Source organism: Theropithecus gelada, chromosome 6, assembly GCF_003255815.1.
Source record: "Theropithecus gelada isolate Dixy chromosome 6, Tgel_1.0, whole genome shotgun sequence".
NCBI classification, from domain to species: Eukaryota; Metazoa; Chordata; class Mammalia; order Primates; family Cercopithecidae; genus Theropithecus; species Theropithecus gelada.
The window spans coordinates 124566655-124586232 of NC_037673.1; the positions used below are offsets into that span (position 1 = coordinate 124566655).

Genomic DNA, 19578 nt, shown 5'->3' on the forward strand with positions numbered 1-19578 from the left:
ATTAACATGTAAATATAGAATCTAAGAGCTAATCTAGGTTGATAGTACTTTAATAAAGCATATAGCAATATTGCATTAAATGGAATTGAGTGAATCTATTTGGCTGACAGATGTTGGTTAAGGGAAAAGAGTTTCGATTACCATGTAGATTTTGTACTGTGGTAGCACAGAACTTGCTGCATCTCATTTCTGTTAAAAATATATGTATATATATGGAGAGAGAGAATTCACTAAAGGATGTGAAGTACTGAAAACATGTTTTAAAAATTTAGTTGGTTCTTCTGCATTTAAAGAACATCTGAAATATAGCCATATTATGTTCTCTACTGTTTAGATGTGGGTAGAGGAAGAAGCACAGGATGGTGTTAGAGAGTTAATTCTAAACCCAGAACATCTATTTCCTAAACCATCTCCCCTTTCCTTTCATGACCTTTTTAAGGCTCGGTTACTGCTTTGAAAATGTGTCATATGTTGGGATAGAACAAACTCAAGAAGTACTGAAAGAGAAAGAGAAGTTAGAGAACAAAGAATTATGGAATCAGATGTGAAACTAAACACTTAAAAAGGAAACACTAGTTGTCAAATTCATTGTGTCAACCAGTACATATCTGAATCCGACAAAAACTACAAGGGAAAGCAATGAAGAGCACTGAGTCACTGCAGATGAGGAATGAGTAAAGAGAGGAGCTGTGAAGGAATCTTGATATCCATGGGATTCCTGCTGTCATGGACTATAAAAAAACCATATTCATTGGTGATGAAGAAGAGTTTTAAATTGTTAATGATGAAATTTCAGTTGTAGGACTGATGGCAACTAGGTGATATAAATTTGTGGCTTGAGAGATGAGGTCTGAATTGATCGACTTAGCTACCCTGTAATTAGCAAACAGGAATCGTCGTTTCCTCCAGACACCATGAAAAGTGTAGCTAGAATTTGGAATTACTAAAATGGATTTACTGTCATGGGGAGACTTAAATTTTAAGAAATCTCAGTAATTAAGGTTTTCTTCTAGCTTATTGCTTTGTCCTTTCCTGGGGTAAAATATTTGGAAATGCTTGATTCTTGGAAATCTGTACTATGCCCTCTTAAATATGGTTAGATGTGTTTAGTTATGTTTGTTTTTATCAAGTGATTTTAAATTTTAAATGTTAAGCATAATCCATATTTCTTTTTATAACCAGGAACCTTTTGAGGATGGCTTTGCAAATGGGGAAGAAAGTACTCCAACCAGAGATGCTGTGGTCACATATACTGCGGAAAGTAAAGGAGTCGTGAAGTTTGGCTGGATCAAGGGTGTATTAGTATGTACATATAGACTTAATTTTATAGTTACAGCATATCTGTTGGTTATAAAATCTTCATAATGTTCTCATCAGTTCTCAAGAGAACTCTTTTTTCTCTTTGTTAACTGTCTTATCTGAGTGCTGTGGGAAACCAAATTAATAGCTTGTATCTCCTTTGCTTTTGGATATTAAATTCAGCAAAGGACGTATGCCATTTATTTTGCCAAATTATTCTTGATTCTATATAATGTGTTACTGATGGTATCAAATTATATTTCATTGCCTCTTGTGATTTTCGTGCACTGTCACTTCTCAGAAATTAAGTATGAAGACTATCAAATTGGGAGCATCAGAATCAAGAAGGCTGAGCAGGGAATAGAGCTGAAATATACCTACTTCCTTTCATACTATCCCCATTATGTTTTGAGGAGAAACGTATAGAAGTTAACAAGCAAGAAAGGAATACAGGAGAAATACTTAAGTGTTGAGTTCGCTTTGTTGCATAGGTTTAGGTGGTTAAGGTTCAGATTTACTTCTGTTTTTCTATGTTTGAATAGGCACTAACGATCTGACTAAAATAGGCTAGATTGCCTTCTCATTGGGACTTTGGAAGCACTTAATAGGGGTTGTATTGGAATTTCAGGGAGAAATAGAGGGAAAAAAAATCACAGTTCTAGTAGTAATTTTATTGCCTAATCCATAAGGTGAATGTGAAGCTTCAGGTTACTGTATTGTTTGCTTATTCTTAGATTTTAGTGTTTAGAAGACTATGTTCTATGTATGAACTTAGTAAATAAAAGTGAAAATAGAGGAAACTTTTACAAATAATTAAAATTTTAAAACATGAACAATTGGCATTTTGTATTGACAAATATTATGTAATACTTAAATCTGCTGAAGAAATCATGAAATGAGGATGTTAGAATAAGCAAAAGTTAAACTTGTATTGATAAAAGGGAATGTGCACTACTTTTTTAAAGGGCTGAATTTTTAAATATTTCTTGTATCTTGTTCTGTTGCTTCTGCTGCTTCACACAATTGTGATGAGTGCATTTATTTTCATACACACTCTTATATGTTACACTGTGTTTATATTAGCTCAAAAGTAAGCTCTTATTAAGCTCTTAATAAAAAACTGTTAAAGAAAAGGGTGGAGTAGGAGTTAGATTTAAAACTATGCATGTCATTCTACTTTGGCTGGTTTAATGCTTACTATATAATGTTTGATTATTCTTCTTTCTCTGTGACATGGCCTCTTTTTCCCTCTTAGGTACGTTGTATGTTAAACATTTGGGGTGTGATGCTCTTCATTAGATTGTCATGGATTGTGGGTCAAGCTGGAATAGGTAAGTGAAGTTATATCCTGCTTGATTTGAGAATAAGCAAAATAACCATGTCTGAGCTCTTAACCTGATGAAACTCAAGAAATTAGAGTCATTTTGAACTATGTTTTCCTGTATATCAGATTGTTGTCTTAATGTTCCTTTTTTCATAATTCTGATTTGGTTTTTCTAAAATGAGATCAAAATTGGGTAATTTATAACTTAAAATGTAAATTCAGCATTCTTAGACCAACCAGTTTTAGGTAACGACAGGCTTCAACAAGAGTGTAAGTATTCTCACGATCTTTTTTTTCTCCATAAAGGTCTATCAGTCCTTGTAATAATGATGGCCACTGTTGTGACAACTATCACAGGATTGTCTACTTCAGCAATAGCAACTAATGGATTTGTAAGAGGAGGTAAATTGAATCTTTTTGTATCATCATCATCAGATTACTCTTACTAAACAGAAATCTAAATTGTATTTTTAATTATTTTTTACTTTAACTGAAGCAACATATTAAGTCTATATAGACAAGTAAGTTGCTACTGAGCACTTATAGACTAGTATATTTCAACGTAAAATTTTATATCAACTCATACAGGTATGCTTTAAGTTATTCAGAGTGTCCCGTAGCAAGAATGTAGCATCTACTTTGGTCTCTTATCCAGTGGGCTGCTTCTTAATTGCCTCCTCCAAGGCTTGCCCTTGGATCATTCAGCAACATGCTCCTGGCATTTGTTCAACATTGTAATGGGGTAACCTCATTCCCCACCTCCATCCCCTATTGAGGGAAACTGAAGCAGTATACCTTCCCCATGATCTAATAGAGTTGTGTGAGCTATACCTGGGACTGTAAATTAATTAATTAATTTGGAGATGGAGTCTTACTCTGTCACCCAGGCTGGAGTGCAGTGGCGTGATCTTGGCTCAGTGCAACCTCTGCCTCCCAGGTTTAAGTGATTCTTCTGCCTCAGCCTCCTGAGTAGCTAGGATTACAGACATGCACCACCACGCCCAGCTGAATTTTGTATTTTTAGTAGAGATAGGGTTTTGCCATGTTGGCCAGGCTGGGCTCGAACTCCTGACCTCAGGTGATTTGCCTGCCTTGACCTCCCAAAGTGCTGGGATTACAGATGTGAGCCACTGCACCTGACCCTGGGACTTTAAATTCATACTTTCAAGTCTAGCTTTCTGTGGGCACTATGAGACCTCTCCTTAGAGTCTATAAGATCTGCCTTGTCGGAGCTTGCAGTGAGCCGAGATCGCGCCACTGCACTCCAGCCTGGGTGACACAGCGCGAGACTCCGTCTCAAAAAAAAAAAAAAAAAGATCTGCCTTGTGAGATTTTTAGCCTCCCTAGGAAGAGGACCTAAGAGAGTACAGGAGAATGGAATCAGGATCCCTAAAAACAAGAAGAAAATAATTCCATTTTCCAAATCAAAATTCCTCAGAGTAAGAAGATCCCTGGAGAAAGGAGACAGAATGTCTGCCAGCACCTGTAAAGTCATGGTAGCAAATCAACTGAGAAAAGATCTATTTCATCTGCCTCAACTATTTTGAATATCCCTGTTTGACATTATGTAACACAATTTCCATTTTACCTGCATCAAGTATTTGGGTGTGGGAGGAAAAGAGAGAGAGAACCAGATTGAGCTTTTGATTTTTCACCATCGTCTTTATATATTTTAGACACCAGAGTATCCAAATCACTAAGACCCTTGGAGGCTGGTGTCTTGTATCAATATGATTATGACTATGCTGAGCATGCATCACTGTTGACTGAAGTTTTATGCTTCTGTTAGCCTGGATTGAGCTATATTGGGATATACGATGCGGATATGTTCAGCAGGGTTAGTCAGATAATGCTGAGAGATACTTTTTGGCTTCTCGTGAACTGGGTACTCCATGTGTCATTTCTCTCTGCCACAACTGGGGAATGAAAGTGGGAAGAGAAATGGACTGGGCTGTTATGTATTTGTAGGGGATCAGCAAATCATCAAATAATTTATCCTTTTCCTCAGACCTTAGAAACTAGGCTGTGAGCCTCAAAAGGAATGAGGCATGAAGCCACTGGCAACATTAACTTCACACTTTTCCCCCATTTGAATCAGACTTTTGGAAGGTAGAGATTTTGCAAGATTGTGACCAAAAAGCCATTTCATTTTTCAATACCATTGGTAGTTTACATATCTATATATCTGTCTATCTATATATATCTCTCTCTTTACAAATACATTTCCCTCGTAGACTTTGTATGCAGTCTTCTGTCCTGGAGTGCCAGGGAAAGTATGAGAATGTGGAACCCACACAGATCTGTCCCCAAAAATGACTATATATTGTAATTTTACATGAGTTTCCTGAAAAATCTGTTCACAAAGGAAGAACCTAGAGGCTAAAAACCATTTGAAATTCTGTTATGAGGTGTTCATACAATTGAGAACGTGATACATTTGCTGAAATAATGAAACCCATGGAAGATAAGAGAGAAAGTTATTAATTTAAAGAATTACCAAATACTATGAAGCTTTCTTAGAAGGTATTCATTTTTCACTTAGTGACTTTGGACATCTGGATGATCTTTATAGAATATATATGAGCTGCATCGTCTGCCATGAGTGTTTTCTAGAGATTCTTTATTGACTTCAGGCCCCTTCTGTCTCCTCTGTATCTGACTCAGATTTGGAAACCCCAACATGATTTATTTTGCTATCATGAAAAAAGTATTTTCCACATGGGTGAAAGTAGATACAGACATAAAACGGAGATCACATTATACCTGTATTCAGGATTCTAAATTGAAAGTATTAGTCTTAAAATTTATACTGAAAGTACATATTTTTTAGCTTTTTCCATTAAAGTGACCTGTAGTAAATGACCAACTCAGGGGCAATAATTCTTGTGCCCATGTTGTGTATTTCCACTCAAAAGAACCAGCGGACTTCAGAGAAAAGATTGATTCCTTATCTGGTTAGGAAATGAGCTTAGACAACTTTTCAGATCCAAAAGTATTGAACACTATTAGTTTCATGTCAAAAGGACCTAAGAGTCAACTTAAAGGAGCTAACACTGGCTAAAGTTTGGATAATTTGAACAACAATAATGATGATAACTGACTTGGATGAAAATATATGAAAATATGGATGTAAATCCATAAGTTCACAGTGGAACAAACCAAAAAATCTCACTTTTCACCTTTGAAACACACTAGGGAACCATCTTATGAAAATTGATAAATAAATAGTGTTGACTCAAACTCCTGAAAGTTTTCTTTCCTGAACTCAAGGTAACCAAGAAGTTGATGAGATTTGTTCTTCAGATAATTACTCTACATAATGAGTGAAGGAGGAAAGAGAATTAGAATATTCCAACTTTGAATGGATCAAAGACTTAAATCTGAGACCTGAAACTGTAGAAATTCTAGAAGATAACATTGGAAAAGCTCTTCTAGGCATTGGCTTAGGCAAAGAATTCATGACCAAAAACCCAAAAGCAAATTTAACAAAAACAAAAATAAATGGGACCTAATTAAACTAAAAAGCTTCTGCACAGCAAAAGAAATCAGCAGAGTAAACAGACAACTCACAGAGTAGGAGAAACTACTACGCATTGACAAAGGACTAATATCCAAACTCTACAAGGAACTCAAATCAGCAAGAAAAAAATCAGTCCCATCAAAAAATGGGCAAAGGACATGAATAGACGATTCTTAAAACAAGATATACATATGGCCAACAAACATATGAAAAAATGCTCAACATCACTAATTATCAGAGAAATGCAAATTAGAACCACAATGAGATACCACCTTACTCCTGCAGGAAAGGCCATAATTTAAAAAAAACAATGAAAATAACAGATGTTGGTGTGGATGTTGTGAAAAGGGAACACTTTTACACTGTTGGTGGAAATGTAAACTAATATAACTACTATGGAAAACAGTATGGAGATTCCTTAACTAAAAGTAGAACTCCCATTTAATCCAGCAGTCTTCCTGCTGGGTATCTACCCAAACAAAGGAAAATAAGTCATTATATGAAAAAGACACTTGCACACACGTATTTATAGCAGTAGAATTTGCAATTACAAAAATATGGAACCAACCTAAATGCCCATCAACCAGTGAGTGGATAAAGAAAATGTGGTATATATACACCATGTAATACTATTCAGCCATTAAAAGGAATGAAATAATGGCATTTGTGGCAACCTGGATGGAGTTGGAGACCAACATTCTAAGTGAAGTAACTCAGGAATGGAAAACCAAATCTCATATATTCTTACTTATAAGTGGGAGGTAAGCTATGAGGATGCAAAGGCATAAGAATGATATAATAGACTTTGGGGATGCGGGTGGAAGGGTAGGAGGTGGGTGAGGGATAAAAGACCACACAATCACACATTGGGTATAATGTATGCTGCTTGGGTGATGGGTGCACCAAAATCTCAGAAATCACCATTAAATAACATCCATGTAACCAAAAACCACCTGTTCCCCAAAAACTATTGAAGTAAATTTTTTTTTTTAAATTCCAACTTCTGTAAAGCTTTTACTTGATAAGAATACCTGTGAAGTATTGTTTCCCAACAAATTAAATCTGAATCACATTATGCCAGTATCTCCAGAAAGCATTTTATAGAATATGCAGGGGAGAAAGGAACTTCTTAAATGACAGCATAGGGTGATGACAGAAAATTCCAGACTGGGAATCTCTATGGAGCAAGGAATCCTTATTCAAGGCTCAGAAAAAGATGGAGAGAGGAGTTAATGGTTTAAAACAAACTTGAGATTCAATGTATAGTTACGAGTTTTGTTTGCCATTTTAGCTATAAACTATAAACTACACTTCTTGGTGGTAGCAAGAATCGCTGAGTTGGATTTCGTACAGCTCAACTGCTGAGGACTTGATTTTGGCGGCCTACCTTGTAAGGGCTACTTAGAGAGGACGGTAATAGAGCTAGAATTACCCAGAGGATTGGTGTCTTAAAAGGAAACGGAGAAATGCTGTGGGAAAAGTGATATCTGGTGAACCCATCTGAACTTTTTGTAGACTGAAAGTTGACTATTAAGGGAATTAATAAGGAAATAAATTTTCTTAAAATACTATTCAAGGGTTGGGGCACATTGTGGTTACTGGTTAGTAATTTTCATTCGAAGAGCCCCATTTTAAATGAAACTTTGATGCATAGTTTTAAAAAATTAATGTTAACTAATTTGAGATAATGCCTGTTTATCTTGATTCTTAACTGAATTATAACATGTATTTATATTTTATTAATTGAATACTGTTTTATTGTCATCTCAAAAATTACGTGTTTGCAGCTTTGCAGAAGTGTGTGAATTCAGTGAACTTTCCCTAGTGGTGTGTACTTATTGCCATAGGGGAGATTTAATATTACTAATTAATTTTAACATTGGCTTTAACAGTACATTTTAGAGATTAAACAGATAATCTAGAAAAATTGTACTTTGTTATTAACTTGTCAACAAATGTAGTAATGTCCAACTTTGAAGTCTCATGCAATGGAAACATGCAAGGTTTCTGAAAAAGTCAAAATGTAGAAAATAAAAGATGCTTAGTTTCAGGCCTAATTCAGTTTTAGTAGTAATTTGGGATACTATTATTTATTTATTTATTTATTTGAGACAGAGTCTTGTCCTGTCACCCATGGAGTGCAGTGGCGTGATCTTGGCTCACTGCAAGCTCTGCTTCCCAGGTTCACGCCATTCTCCTGCCTCAGCCTCCTGAGTAGCTGGGACTACAGGTGTCTGCCACCACGCCCGGCTAATTTTTTGTATTTTTAGTAGAGACCGGGTTTCATTGTGTTAGCCAGGATGGTCTCAATCTCCTGACCTCGTGATCCACCCAGCTCAGCCTCCCAAAGTGCTGGGATTACAGGCGTGAGCCACCTCGCCCAGCCGATTTGGGGTACTATTTAAAGCTACTGGAGGCAGGTTAGAGAATCATCACTTAAGTTGCCTGCCTTCCACAGGGTAAGAATAGCAGTGCCAAGGAACTGATGAAGTTTACTTTATTTCTGTCATAGTCCCTGCCTGCAAGACACATTAATGCTTTGCAGATTATTGCAGGCTACAGGGATTTTAGAGCCCTTCCCTGTTCTACGAATCATGGCAGTGTTCTTGAGAGCTTGGATTTTATAGAATTTTCATGGATCTTTGCAACAGGTTTTGCAACTTGAATGGTGCTGGCCAGCAGCCACCTTGACTCAGATCTGCATTTCCTAGATTACACAGAGTTGTCCCTTCTTTAATTAATCCGTGAATTTAGACTCATTCATAGAATAGAGGGCAACTACAGGCAGCCTTTCATAAGATGAAGACTATAAATTCTTGGTTTTAGTTCATACTGTATTATATGAACTGAGCAATAGAAAAGAAAGGTTCCTCAATCACTTTTTGTTTGGGGGCATTTAGTTGACTTAGTTAAAAGCAGAGGTCAGTACCTTTTCAGATAAAAGCCGTGGTTACATAAAACTTCAGATAGGTAGTTCTGAAGTTTCCAAAATCTAAAATCAACATAAACTTGCCTATTACGTGATGAAGTTTTATGTTACTTGTACTTTAGTCAATCAACAGACAATTGTTGAGCATTTTGTGACAGACACTGGGTTTTTAACAGTGAAAGACAAGATGCTGTGTTCTTATGTTCTTGGAGAGCTTATGTTCAGATAGTAATAGTAGCTATTATTTTTTGAGACCTAACTGCTAGGCATGATGCCATGGTGTTGACATACATTATCTTACGTAATGCAACATTGTGGTTAGTCACATTTAACATTTACATGGATAGTGAGAACAAAAAATCAATTATATTCATTTTTTAACAAATTAATTTTCATGCAGATTCTGCTGGTGAATTTTTAAAATGTCTGCATAAGTCATAATTACTTTTATGTACTCATATCTGTTTTACTTTTATCTGAACTAATTGAATAGCTCCTCATTTTTGTAAATAGATAAAGTCAAAAACATTGGAAATAAGGAAAAACTTTTTCCACATACTGTAACAGAAAGTGCTTTCTGTATTTGAAAAAAACAGAAAGTGCTTTCTGTATTTGAAAAATACAGAAAGATTATCATTGATCATCAATTTTTTTTTGTTTTATTCATTGTGTAACTATTAGTTCCTACAATTATCAAGCAAGGAGTTCTAAGTTAGAATTCAGCTCCATAGTTACTTTTTTAAATAACTAATTTCTTTGAAATTATAACTTTTCAGATCAATGAAATGTTTGAAGCAGCTGTATAATACAACAACACAGTTGTGTTATGAGGTTTATTAGATTTAACATAACATTGTGTTTTCAGTTCAGTAAAACACTATTTGTATACTATGAATAGCTCAGATATGAATCTGGCAAGTAATAGAATTTTCAGCATGGGTTTTTTCTTTACTCATTGGTGATCTTTCAGTTTTGCCAGTTTATGCAGTTTATTATTATTAATACTTCAGCTTGGTTCCAAAATCGTTTGCTGCAGAATTAGGATTATATGTCTTTTCCTCTTGTATCTTAAAATTTAATTGAATTATTCTGGTGATCATTTACAATAAGATAACACCTAATCCTGGTTGGAAGATTCCTTGTTTGTCACTTTGCCTTTCCCTGTTTGATAAAATAATGGCAACAAAATAGAGAAAATTTGCCAAACATTAACAGGCAACGTCTTTATTTTTTATTTGTAAACCAGGGTACTAGAATGTATTTCATTATTGTCACCCTTTGATTCTTTCCTGAAAACACCAAGAAAACTTTATTTTCACAAAATTTTCACTTTCTATTCCAACCAACAGTGAGTTTCACTTGTTCCATATCTGTATCCTCACCAACAGTTGGTATTGTCCTTTTTATTTTTCATTCTAGTATGTGCATAATGGTATCTTATGATGGTTTTCATTTGTACTTCCATGATGGCTAAAGATGTTGGGCATCTTCTCATGCACTATAAGTGTCAAATCTGTAGCCCATATTTTGAAGTGTTATTTATTATATTGGGAGTTCTTACTATTGAGTTTTGAGAGGTTCTAGATACAAGTACTTTACCAGATAAATGATTTGTAGTTATTTTCTCTGAGTATATGGCTTGTTTCATTCCTTCAATGGCATCATTAGAAGAGCAGCTCATAGTTTTAGCTATGTCCAGTTCATCACTTTTTCCTTTTTGGATTATGCTTTTGGAGTGGTATCTAAGAAACCTTTCCCTAGCCCAGGCTCCCAAAGATTTTCTTCTGTGTTTTCTTCTAGAGGTTTACAGCTTTAGGTTTTCAGCTAGATGTATTACCATTTGTAGCTAGCTTTTGTATATGTTGTGAAATGTGAATCAAGATTCATATGGATATCCAGTTATTCCAGCACCATTTGTTAAGATGATCTCTTTTCTGTTTACTTACCTTTGTGCTTTTCTCAGAAATTAATTGACCCTACAGGGTGGATCTATTTCTAGTCTCTGTGCCATTCCATTCATCTTTGCAAAAGCCCTTGTGACTCTTACACCATTCATGAAGTTCTGCACTTTAGGTAATAGCAATACGACTAGGATCTGTTTCTTGTTTACACGCTTCTAACTCCAGATGTATGGGTTTTCCCCACACAAACCAACTCCCCAACTCTCTGGACACTAATTGGGTATCCAACAATTTGATTAAAGTTTGACACTAATTGCCCAGAGTTGATGCAGACCCTGTAAGTTAAGAGCTCCATCTCACAAGACTACTCCCATTTCAGATGCCAGTTGCAATTCCAGGCCTCCTGTACCTCTGACCAACGGGCTATATATTGGGGGTTTCTACAGCCCCTTCCTCAGGTTTGATGATTTGCTAAAATGGCTCCTAGAACTTAAGAAAACAGCTTACTATCATTAGTTTATAATAAAGACTACAACACAGAAAGAGCCAAATAAAAGAGTTGCATAAAGCATGGTATGGGAGAAGGGATGCAGAGCTTCCATGACCTCTCCAAGTGCCACCCTCCTGGCACCTCTGTGTTCACCAGCCTGAGTTCTCTAAACCCCTTTCTTTATAGAGTTTTCCATTATATAGCCACGATTGATTAAATCGTGTATTTTGCCAGAGTTTAAAATGGAATTGTGATCGGGCTTTATTTTTTCCAAAGGTTTTTAAATTACTTAACTCTTAAAACGATAATAAGAGATAGGTGAGGCAATCATTTTAGTTTTGATTATAGTTATGGGACTAAATAACAGATTGCTTTAGTCTTCTCACAGCTTTACTGTTCACCTATGGCTTAAAATGACAGACCTTTCTGAATCTCAGCCTTACTGTGTGTGAAATTAGAAGTTTAGTACCAGGATTCTATGAGGCTACACATATGGACCACAGTGGAAGTGTAGGGAGAGGGTGGTAGGTGGCGAGGAGGAGTTTGGGTCATTTCCTTGATGTTCAGTGATGAGGAGCATCTTTTTATGTATTTATTGGCCACTTGTACTGTCTTCTTTTGGGATGTAGTCACATCTGTAGCCAATTTAAAAATTGGGTTGTCCTTTTGTTACTGATTTGTAGATTTTTCTATATATCTAGATATGTTATTAGATTTGACATACATATTGTGTGTATTCGTTCTCAATCTGTGGCTTGTCTTGCCATTTTTATCATTTTCTTAATCATGTCTTTCAATGAACAGACATTTACCATTTTGATGAAGTCCAGTTTCTCTCTCTCTCTTTTTTTTATGCTAGTGCTTTGTTCATGGTAGAAATATTTGCCTATCCCAAGGCCATGAAGATATTCTCCTATATTTTCTTCTAGAAGCTTTATAGTTTTAGTTTTTAGATTTTTATCTGTGAACAATCTCAAATTAATTTTGAGGTATAATGTGAGATGGAGAGTGTAGTTTTTCTTCCTACCCTTTTTGCCCCCAGCCTTGTACACATATCCACTTGTTTTGGCACCATTTGTTGAAACAACTGTTTCTTATTGAGTTGTTTTTGATACCATTGTTGAAAAATCAATTGTCTGTCATCTGGACTAAATTCTGTTGCATTGATTTGTTTGTTTATCCTATACTGGCACTATCTTGTCTTGATTGATTAGTTTCATAGTAAGTCTAAGTCTTCTAACTTTTCTTTTTCAAAATTGTTTTGGCTTTTCTAGATCTTTGGCATTTTCATATAAATTTTTGATTTAGGATGCCAATTTCTGCCAAAAAATTGGATTAATAACCTAAATATATAAGGAGCTCAAACAACTCCGGGAACAAAAGCTAATAATCCAATTTAAAAATGGGTAAAAGATTTGAATAGACATTTCTCAGAAGAAGATATACAAATGGCAAGCAGGTATATGAAAAGGCAGTAAGCATCACTGGTCATCAGAGAAATGCAAATCATATAAAAAAATCAGGCAGTAACAAATGCTAGAGAGGATGTTGGAGAAAAGAGAACTCTTGTACACTGTTGGTGGGAATGTAAATTAATATAACCACTATATAACCACTATGGAGGACAGTTTGGAAGTTCCTCATAAAAACTAAAAATAGAGCTACCATATGATCCAGTGCTGTGTATATACCCAAAAGAAAGGAAATCAGTATACTGGAGAGAGAACTGCACTCCCATGTTTGTTGCAGCGCTCTTCACAATAGCCATGATTTGTCATCTGTGAATAGAGATGGTTTTTACTTTTTCTTTAGAGTCTCTAGGACTTTTTCTCCTCTTTTTCTTGACTGTTGAACTAGCTAAGACCTGTGGTACCATGTTGACTAGAAGTGGTGAGAATAAACATCCTTTCTTTGTTCCTAGTCTTGGAATGAGTTCATTATCACTGTTAACTATAAGATTTTAAAATATGTCATTTGTCAGATTGAGTTCTATTTCTGAGTTGCTGAGCATATTTATCGTAAATGGATAGTGAATTTTGTCATGATTCTCCTGCATCTGTTGAACTGAATGTATTTTTTCTTCCCTTATTCTATTATCACAACCTATATATATATATATATATATATATATATATATATATATTTTTTTTTTTTTCTTGCGTCTAAAACAACCTACTTTTTGTAGGGTAAACTTCACTAGGTCAGAGATATTATCCTTTCTGTCGAATTTTACTTGCTAAGACTTTAACATTTTTGAGTATGACCATAAGGAATATTGGTCTGGAATTTTTTCTTTTTTTTTTTCTGAGACGGAGTCTCACTCTGTCGCCCAGGCTGGAGTGCAGTGGCGTGATCTCGGCTCACTGCAAGCTCCACCTCAAGGGTTCACACCATTCTCCTGCCTCAGCCTCCCAAGTAGCTGGGACAACAGGCACCAGCCACCATGCCAGGCTAATTTTTTGTATTTTTAGTAGAGACGGGGTTTCACCGTGTTAGCCAGAATGGTCTCAATCTCCTGACCTTGTGATCCACCCACCTTGGCCTCCCAAAGTGCTGGGATTACAGGCGTGAGCCACTGTGCCCGGCCTGGAATTGTCTTTTTTTTATAATAACCTTATTAGGTTTTCATGTCAGTATTATGCTCATCTTATGTGTTCCCTTTTCCTCTATTTTCTGAAAGAGTTTGTGTAAAATTGATCTTATTTCTTCCTCACTGGTGAAGTCATCTGCACCTATAGTTTTTTGTTTTTCTTCTTTGTTTTTGATTAGCTATTGTTTATCAGTTTTTTTTCAATATTTAAGAATAATTTTTGGCTTTCTTCTTACTATTTTTTCCATTTTAGATTTTATTTACTCTTCTTCCAGTTTCTTAAGGTAGAAGCTTAGATTATTGATACATCCTCATTTTTTAGTATAAGCATTTAAAACAAATTTTACTGTAATTTCTATGTTAGGTATATCTCACTAATTTTATGTTGCACTTTCATTATCAAATCAGTTCAAAATACTTTCTAATTTCCCTTGTGATTTATTTAAAAGTGTGTTACATAATTTAAACATTTAGGGATCTTTCATGCATCTAATATAGTTCTGTTATGGTCAGTAATATACAGTGTGTCATTTCAGGTTTTTGAAATTGAGACTTATTTTATGACTGATACCAGTTTTTAATGTTGGGCTTTTGATTAGCCTAGTTAGGTTTTTGATTACTGATTGGAGATTTAATAAGAGTTACAGGGGCATATATCCCCAAATTAAGATGTAATAATGATGGAACTCAGTATTGTCACTACTTAGTATCTCTAGCATCTGACTAATTATGTTCTTTACAGTCAGGGTTAAGGGTAGTTTATGGCCAAATTCTGAGACCCCATCAGGACTTTTTTTCCATATTAACATCTGTGTTTGCTTGATCCATAGATTTTTTTAATGAAATAATTTTTATTTTCTATTAATGTCTTCAGCATTTTTAGCGATAACAGGAAAGCTGATTTACAAGAGTTTATCATACATATTGTACTGGTAAGCAATTAAGTCAGGGAGATCTGAGTTTAAATACAGTTATTTACTTAGCTGCTTCCATGACCTTAGCCAAATTACTTAACCCTGAGCCATAATTTTCTCATTTGTAAAATGAGGATGACAACAGTACTTTAGTAGAATTAAGTTAAATGTGTAGTATTTAACAAAATAAGGTGTATACCTAGTCTGTGCTGATTAGTAAAAAATACCACAGTCTTTCAGAGTGGTAGATCTTAAAAATAATAATAATAATAACCTCTAGGAAATAGGAATGGAAGTGGGAGGGAATAGGGCAAATAACTGTTGCTTTTCATAAGAAATAATAGAAGATGATGTGCAGTTGTTTTTATATTCTTATCCATGTGTCACTTCCTTTTTCTTGAAAACAATACAAATCTTTTAAAATGTGAGTTTTACGTTTTAAGTTTCTGTATTTGTGAAAGACTTTTAAATATTGTGAAATCTCAGTTAGCATTTTATAAAATCAAAACTTTAAGGCACATAAAATGAATTTCTTGCTTTAATAGGTCCTATTGGTCATATTTCTGATTCTAAAGTTATTGTCAACAACTAAAGACAGGAGTGTTGACCAATTTCAGTAACCTGTCTTTGTGACTCCATTTTCTCATCTATAAAATCAGGATAAACTGTTTTAATTCATTTTTGCTATTGGGAGTAGATGAAATAATTTGTTAATTTTGAAAACATGTTAAATAAAGGTTGATAATTATACTATTGTAGGGATTTTCCTTGTGATTAATTATAATGTGATGTAATATATTCATTCTAAGATCTTTGACAAAATTGTCATTATGTAAATTAATTGGAGTTTTTAGTGTTCAAGAATATTTCATAGAAAATTTTAAGTCATTTTTATCTCATAAAATCATGAGGCTAATGTTAAATGGTTGGGTTGCGCTTTTTTTAATTTTCAGGGTCATGAAAACTAAGGAAGTTTTATAGTGGATGGATTTTAAAGTATAGAATGTTTTGAGCAAATTGATAGGAATCAACTATAAAACCTGTTACAGGCGTTTTCCAAAATGAAGTTTGCATCATTAGTACTTTAACTGTAGGATTTTTTTGTTGATACATTTACCTTCTTTATACTGGGTGAACAATAGAAACAAATATTCAGCTGTTTAATGACATTTCACTATATGGTCTCAAGTATTCCATCAGTTTATAGAAATATGTATATAGCTTTATGTAACTTCAGTACTATTAAAACCAAGTTTTGATTATGACCTAATAGCCAAATTTAAATTAGAATTTTAGAAGAGCTCTTAGAGACTTCAGGTAAGCATTAAATTGACTCTGAATCATAATACCGATTTATTTTTTAAATTAGAAAAATAACTTGCTTCTTGATAGCTTATTTAATATTTTTGCTTATTCTGCCATTTAGACAGGATTCACTAGGATACAAACTACATCTTTTAGGGGTACCATTATATGCTGTTGTGAGACTTTTTTTTTTTTTTGTCTTGGTATTCACCTTACTAGCAAATTGCCATAATTAAGTAATTAAAATCCTACCAACTGTGATTTAGAAGTTACATTAAGGCTGGGTGTGGTGGCTCACACCTGTGATTCCAGCACTTTTGGGAGGCTGAGGTGGGGAGATCACTTGAGGTCAGGGGTTTGAGACCAGCCTGGCCAACACGGTGAAACTCCATTTCTACTAATAATACAAAAATTAGTCACGCCTGTAATCCTAGCACTTTGGGAGGCTGAGGCGGGTGGATCACGAGGTCAGAAGATTGAGACCATCCTGGCCAACATAGTGAAACCCCATCTCTACTAAAAATGCAAAAATTAGCCAGACAAGGTGGCGCACGCCTGTAGTCCCTGCTACTCAAAAGGCTGAGGCAGGAGAATCACATGGACCCAGCAGGTGGCAGCTGCAGTGGGCCGAGATCGCGCCAGTGCACTCCAGCCTAGGTGACAGAGCGAGACTCTGTCTCAAAAAAAACAAAAACGAAAAACCTTAGTTGGGCGTGGTGACACGCACCTGTAGTCCCAGCTACTCAGGAGGCTGAGGCATGAGAATTGCTTGAACCTGGGAGGCAGAGGTTGCAGTGAACCAAGATTGCACCACTGCACTTTAGCCTGGGTGACAGTGAAACTGTGTCTAAAAACAAAAACATAAAAATAAAAGTTACATTAAGATTAAATATATTAGAAATTCTTTGGGAAATGGTCTCTTGGGATCTGTGAAGGGGAGGAGGCTGTGACCCATTTTAATCTAAACTTTAAAAGAGAAAATGGGAATTCAAGTAGGATGATTTTATATTTGATATGGGGAACATTATCTGGATGCTGAGAATTGTTAGGTGTTTTGTGAAATATCCTTTTTAGGTATTTCTGAAAATACAGTCACTCACTTGCCTATTTAATTGCTCTGCTTATTGGGGGCATCTGCTTTGTGAACTCTTGTGTAATTAAAGGATAATTTGGCTTTTTAAATTCTAACTTTAGTACCTGTTTTTTTGTTTTTTAGGAGGAGCATATTATTTAATATCTAGAAGTCTCGGGCCAGAATTTGGTGGTGCAATTGGTCTAATCTTCGCCTTTGCCAACGCTGTTGCAGTTGCTATGTATGTGGTTGGATTTGCAGAAACTGTGGTGGAGTTGCTTAAGGTAATTCACCTTCCTTTTAGTCATTCGTTTACCAAATCTTTATTGAGGAATTATATGCCAATCACCATGTTAGAGGTTGGTAAAGCAGTGATGCAATGACCAAGAGATTCGTCCTTCAAAAAGTTTAGTACAGGAGATAGGCAAAGATTAAAATACTATTAGAATGTCAGCAGTGGCAACACAAAGTGGGGAGCACTTAACTTACTTTTCAGGAATTGGGGTTGGAAGGGAGTCAAGAAGGGCTCTCCAAGGATGGAAGTCTAGATGTTAGTAAGCAAATTGGAAAGGTGGAAGTGATATGAGGGGAATAGGGAAGAAAAGGAAAGAAAGGCCTTTAAAGGGTAGAGGTAAGAAAAACATGGCCGGGCGTGGTGGCTCATGCCTGTAATCCCAGCACTATGGGAGGCAGAGGTGGGTGGATCACCTGAGGTCGGGAGTTTGAGACCACCCCTGTCTCTACTAAAAATAAAAAATTAGCCTAGCATGATGGTGCATGCCTGTAATCCCAGTTACTCTGGAGACTGAGGCAGGAGAATCGCTTGAACCGGGGAGGCGGAGGTTGCAGTGAGCCTGGGCAACAAGAGCGAAACTCTGCCTCAAAAAAAAAAAAAGGAAAGAAAGAAAGAAAAATGCAAACATTTTTGTATGGTTCAAGCACAAAGCAGCAAGACATATAAGACTAGAGAGAGAAAAAATAATCAGGAGAAGGGTCTTATTTCCATTTAAGTTAGGGTCTTGTTTGGGATTGGGGGACGTGACATGCTCAGATGGGGGACGTGACATGCTCAGATTTGGGACGTAGGGAAGTATCTGACCGTGGTACAGGGAATGGACTTGAGGAATCACAACTGGAAATAGAGACCATTTCAAGGTTGTGGGTGTCCTGGGAGAGGAGATGGTGGCTTATATTAAAACAGTGACTTGTGGAGCAGGAGCAATGTGGGTGAATTGGGGAGATTTTAAAAAATTTGAATGAGCGGATTTGATAATTAATGGGATGTGGGAAATTAGAGAAATAGGATGTCAAGTGTATACACACATTTCTGACTTTTGGAGTTAGATGGAAGATAATGCCATTTGCCGTGTGATGGAGAACACAGGACAGTTTAGTTTGAATGTATTAACTAGAAGAACCGTGAGTATATCCGAATAGAGGTGACTGTATTGCTCTGGAGTATAATTAAAGAAGTAAGAGTGAAATAGGATTCCTCAAATATTATTAAATGAAAGGAACCTCAAGTGACACCTGTAAATTGCTCATGTTAGGTTAGGTTGTAACTATTCTACAGTAGTAAATGGTACATAAGGAAGTATAAAATCTGACAAGGATTGACACCTGCGTTGACATTGACCTTTACTTGTGTACACCAAAGGGATGAAGAAAAAGAAGGGTTGTAATACCATGAGTAAGCAATGTAACCATTAGAGTTTATATTCTTTCATTGTTTAATTTAGTGTATGTTTTTATTTGAGAGGCAAAGTTTAAGGTTTACTCTGTGAATGCTTATCAAAGTATTTAATTAGGGTTTATACATGTTTTTGTTTCATGGAAAATTTAATTTAGAGAAATATGAAATTTAAAACATTTTAAACTACATTTATTATATAAAATACTGAGCTATAGCAGTAGTCTTCTGTTGCAATCATGGTCCATAAATCTAAAAGCCAGTCAATAGATATTTATACGAGTACCGTTTTTTTTTTCAAGTAATTCTCAGATATGATTATCCAAATGCTATAGAGAATTTCAAAGATCAGATTCAAGAGATGTTGAAATCAAATATCAAAAAACTAAAAAATTTTTTTGCAAAGTAAAAAGTATGTACTACTTTATGAAATTTAATGGGACCCTTGAAGGTTGGACAAGGTTGGGAAATGACTTTTCCTACTGTGTTGGTTAAATATTAACACTTTCTATGCCTTCGCTTGTCAAAAGCATCTTTGGATCTA

The 19578-nt window shown here is 35.5% G+C and overlaps 1 protein-coding gene across 3 annotated transcripts in view; it reads left to right on the forward strand.

Moving 5' to 3' along the window:
- Window positions 1-19578, forward strand: part of SLC12A2 (solute carrier family 12 member 2) — a 104909-nt gene that overhangs the window by 28987 nt on the left and 56344 nt on the right. For all 3 annotated transcript variants that reach the window (XR_003119802.1, XM_025387501.1, XM_025387502.1), the window contains exons 2-5: window positions 1183-1302; window positions 2555-2630; window positions 2930-3025; window positions 17489-17628. Coding sequence is in view for 2 of the 3 variants with exons in the window: in XM_025387501.1 (XP_025243286.1) it covers window positions 1183-1302; window positions 2555-2630; window positions 2930-3025; window positions 17489-17628 (432 nt within the window). In the remaining variant the exon portion in view is untranslated. The remainder of the gene's footprint in view (window positions 1-1182; window positions 1303-2554; window positions 2631-2929; window positions 3026-17488; window positions 17629-19578) is intronic.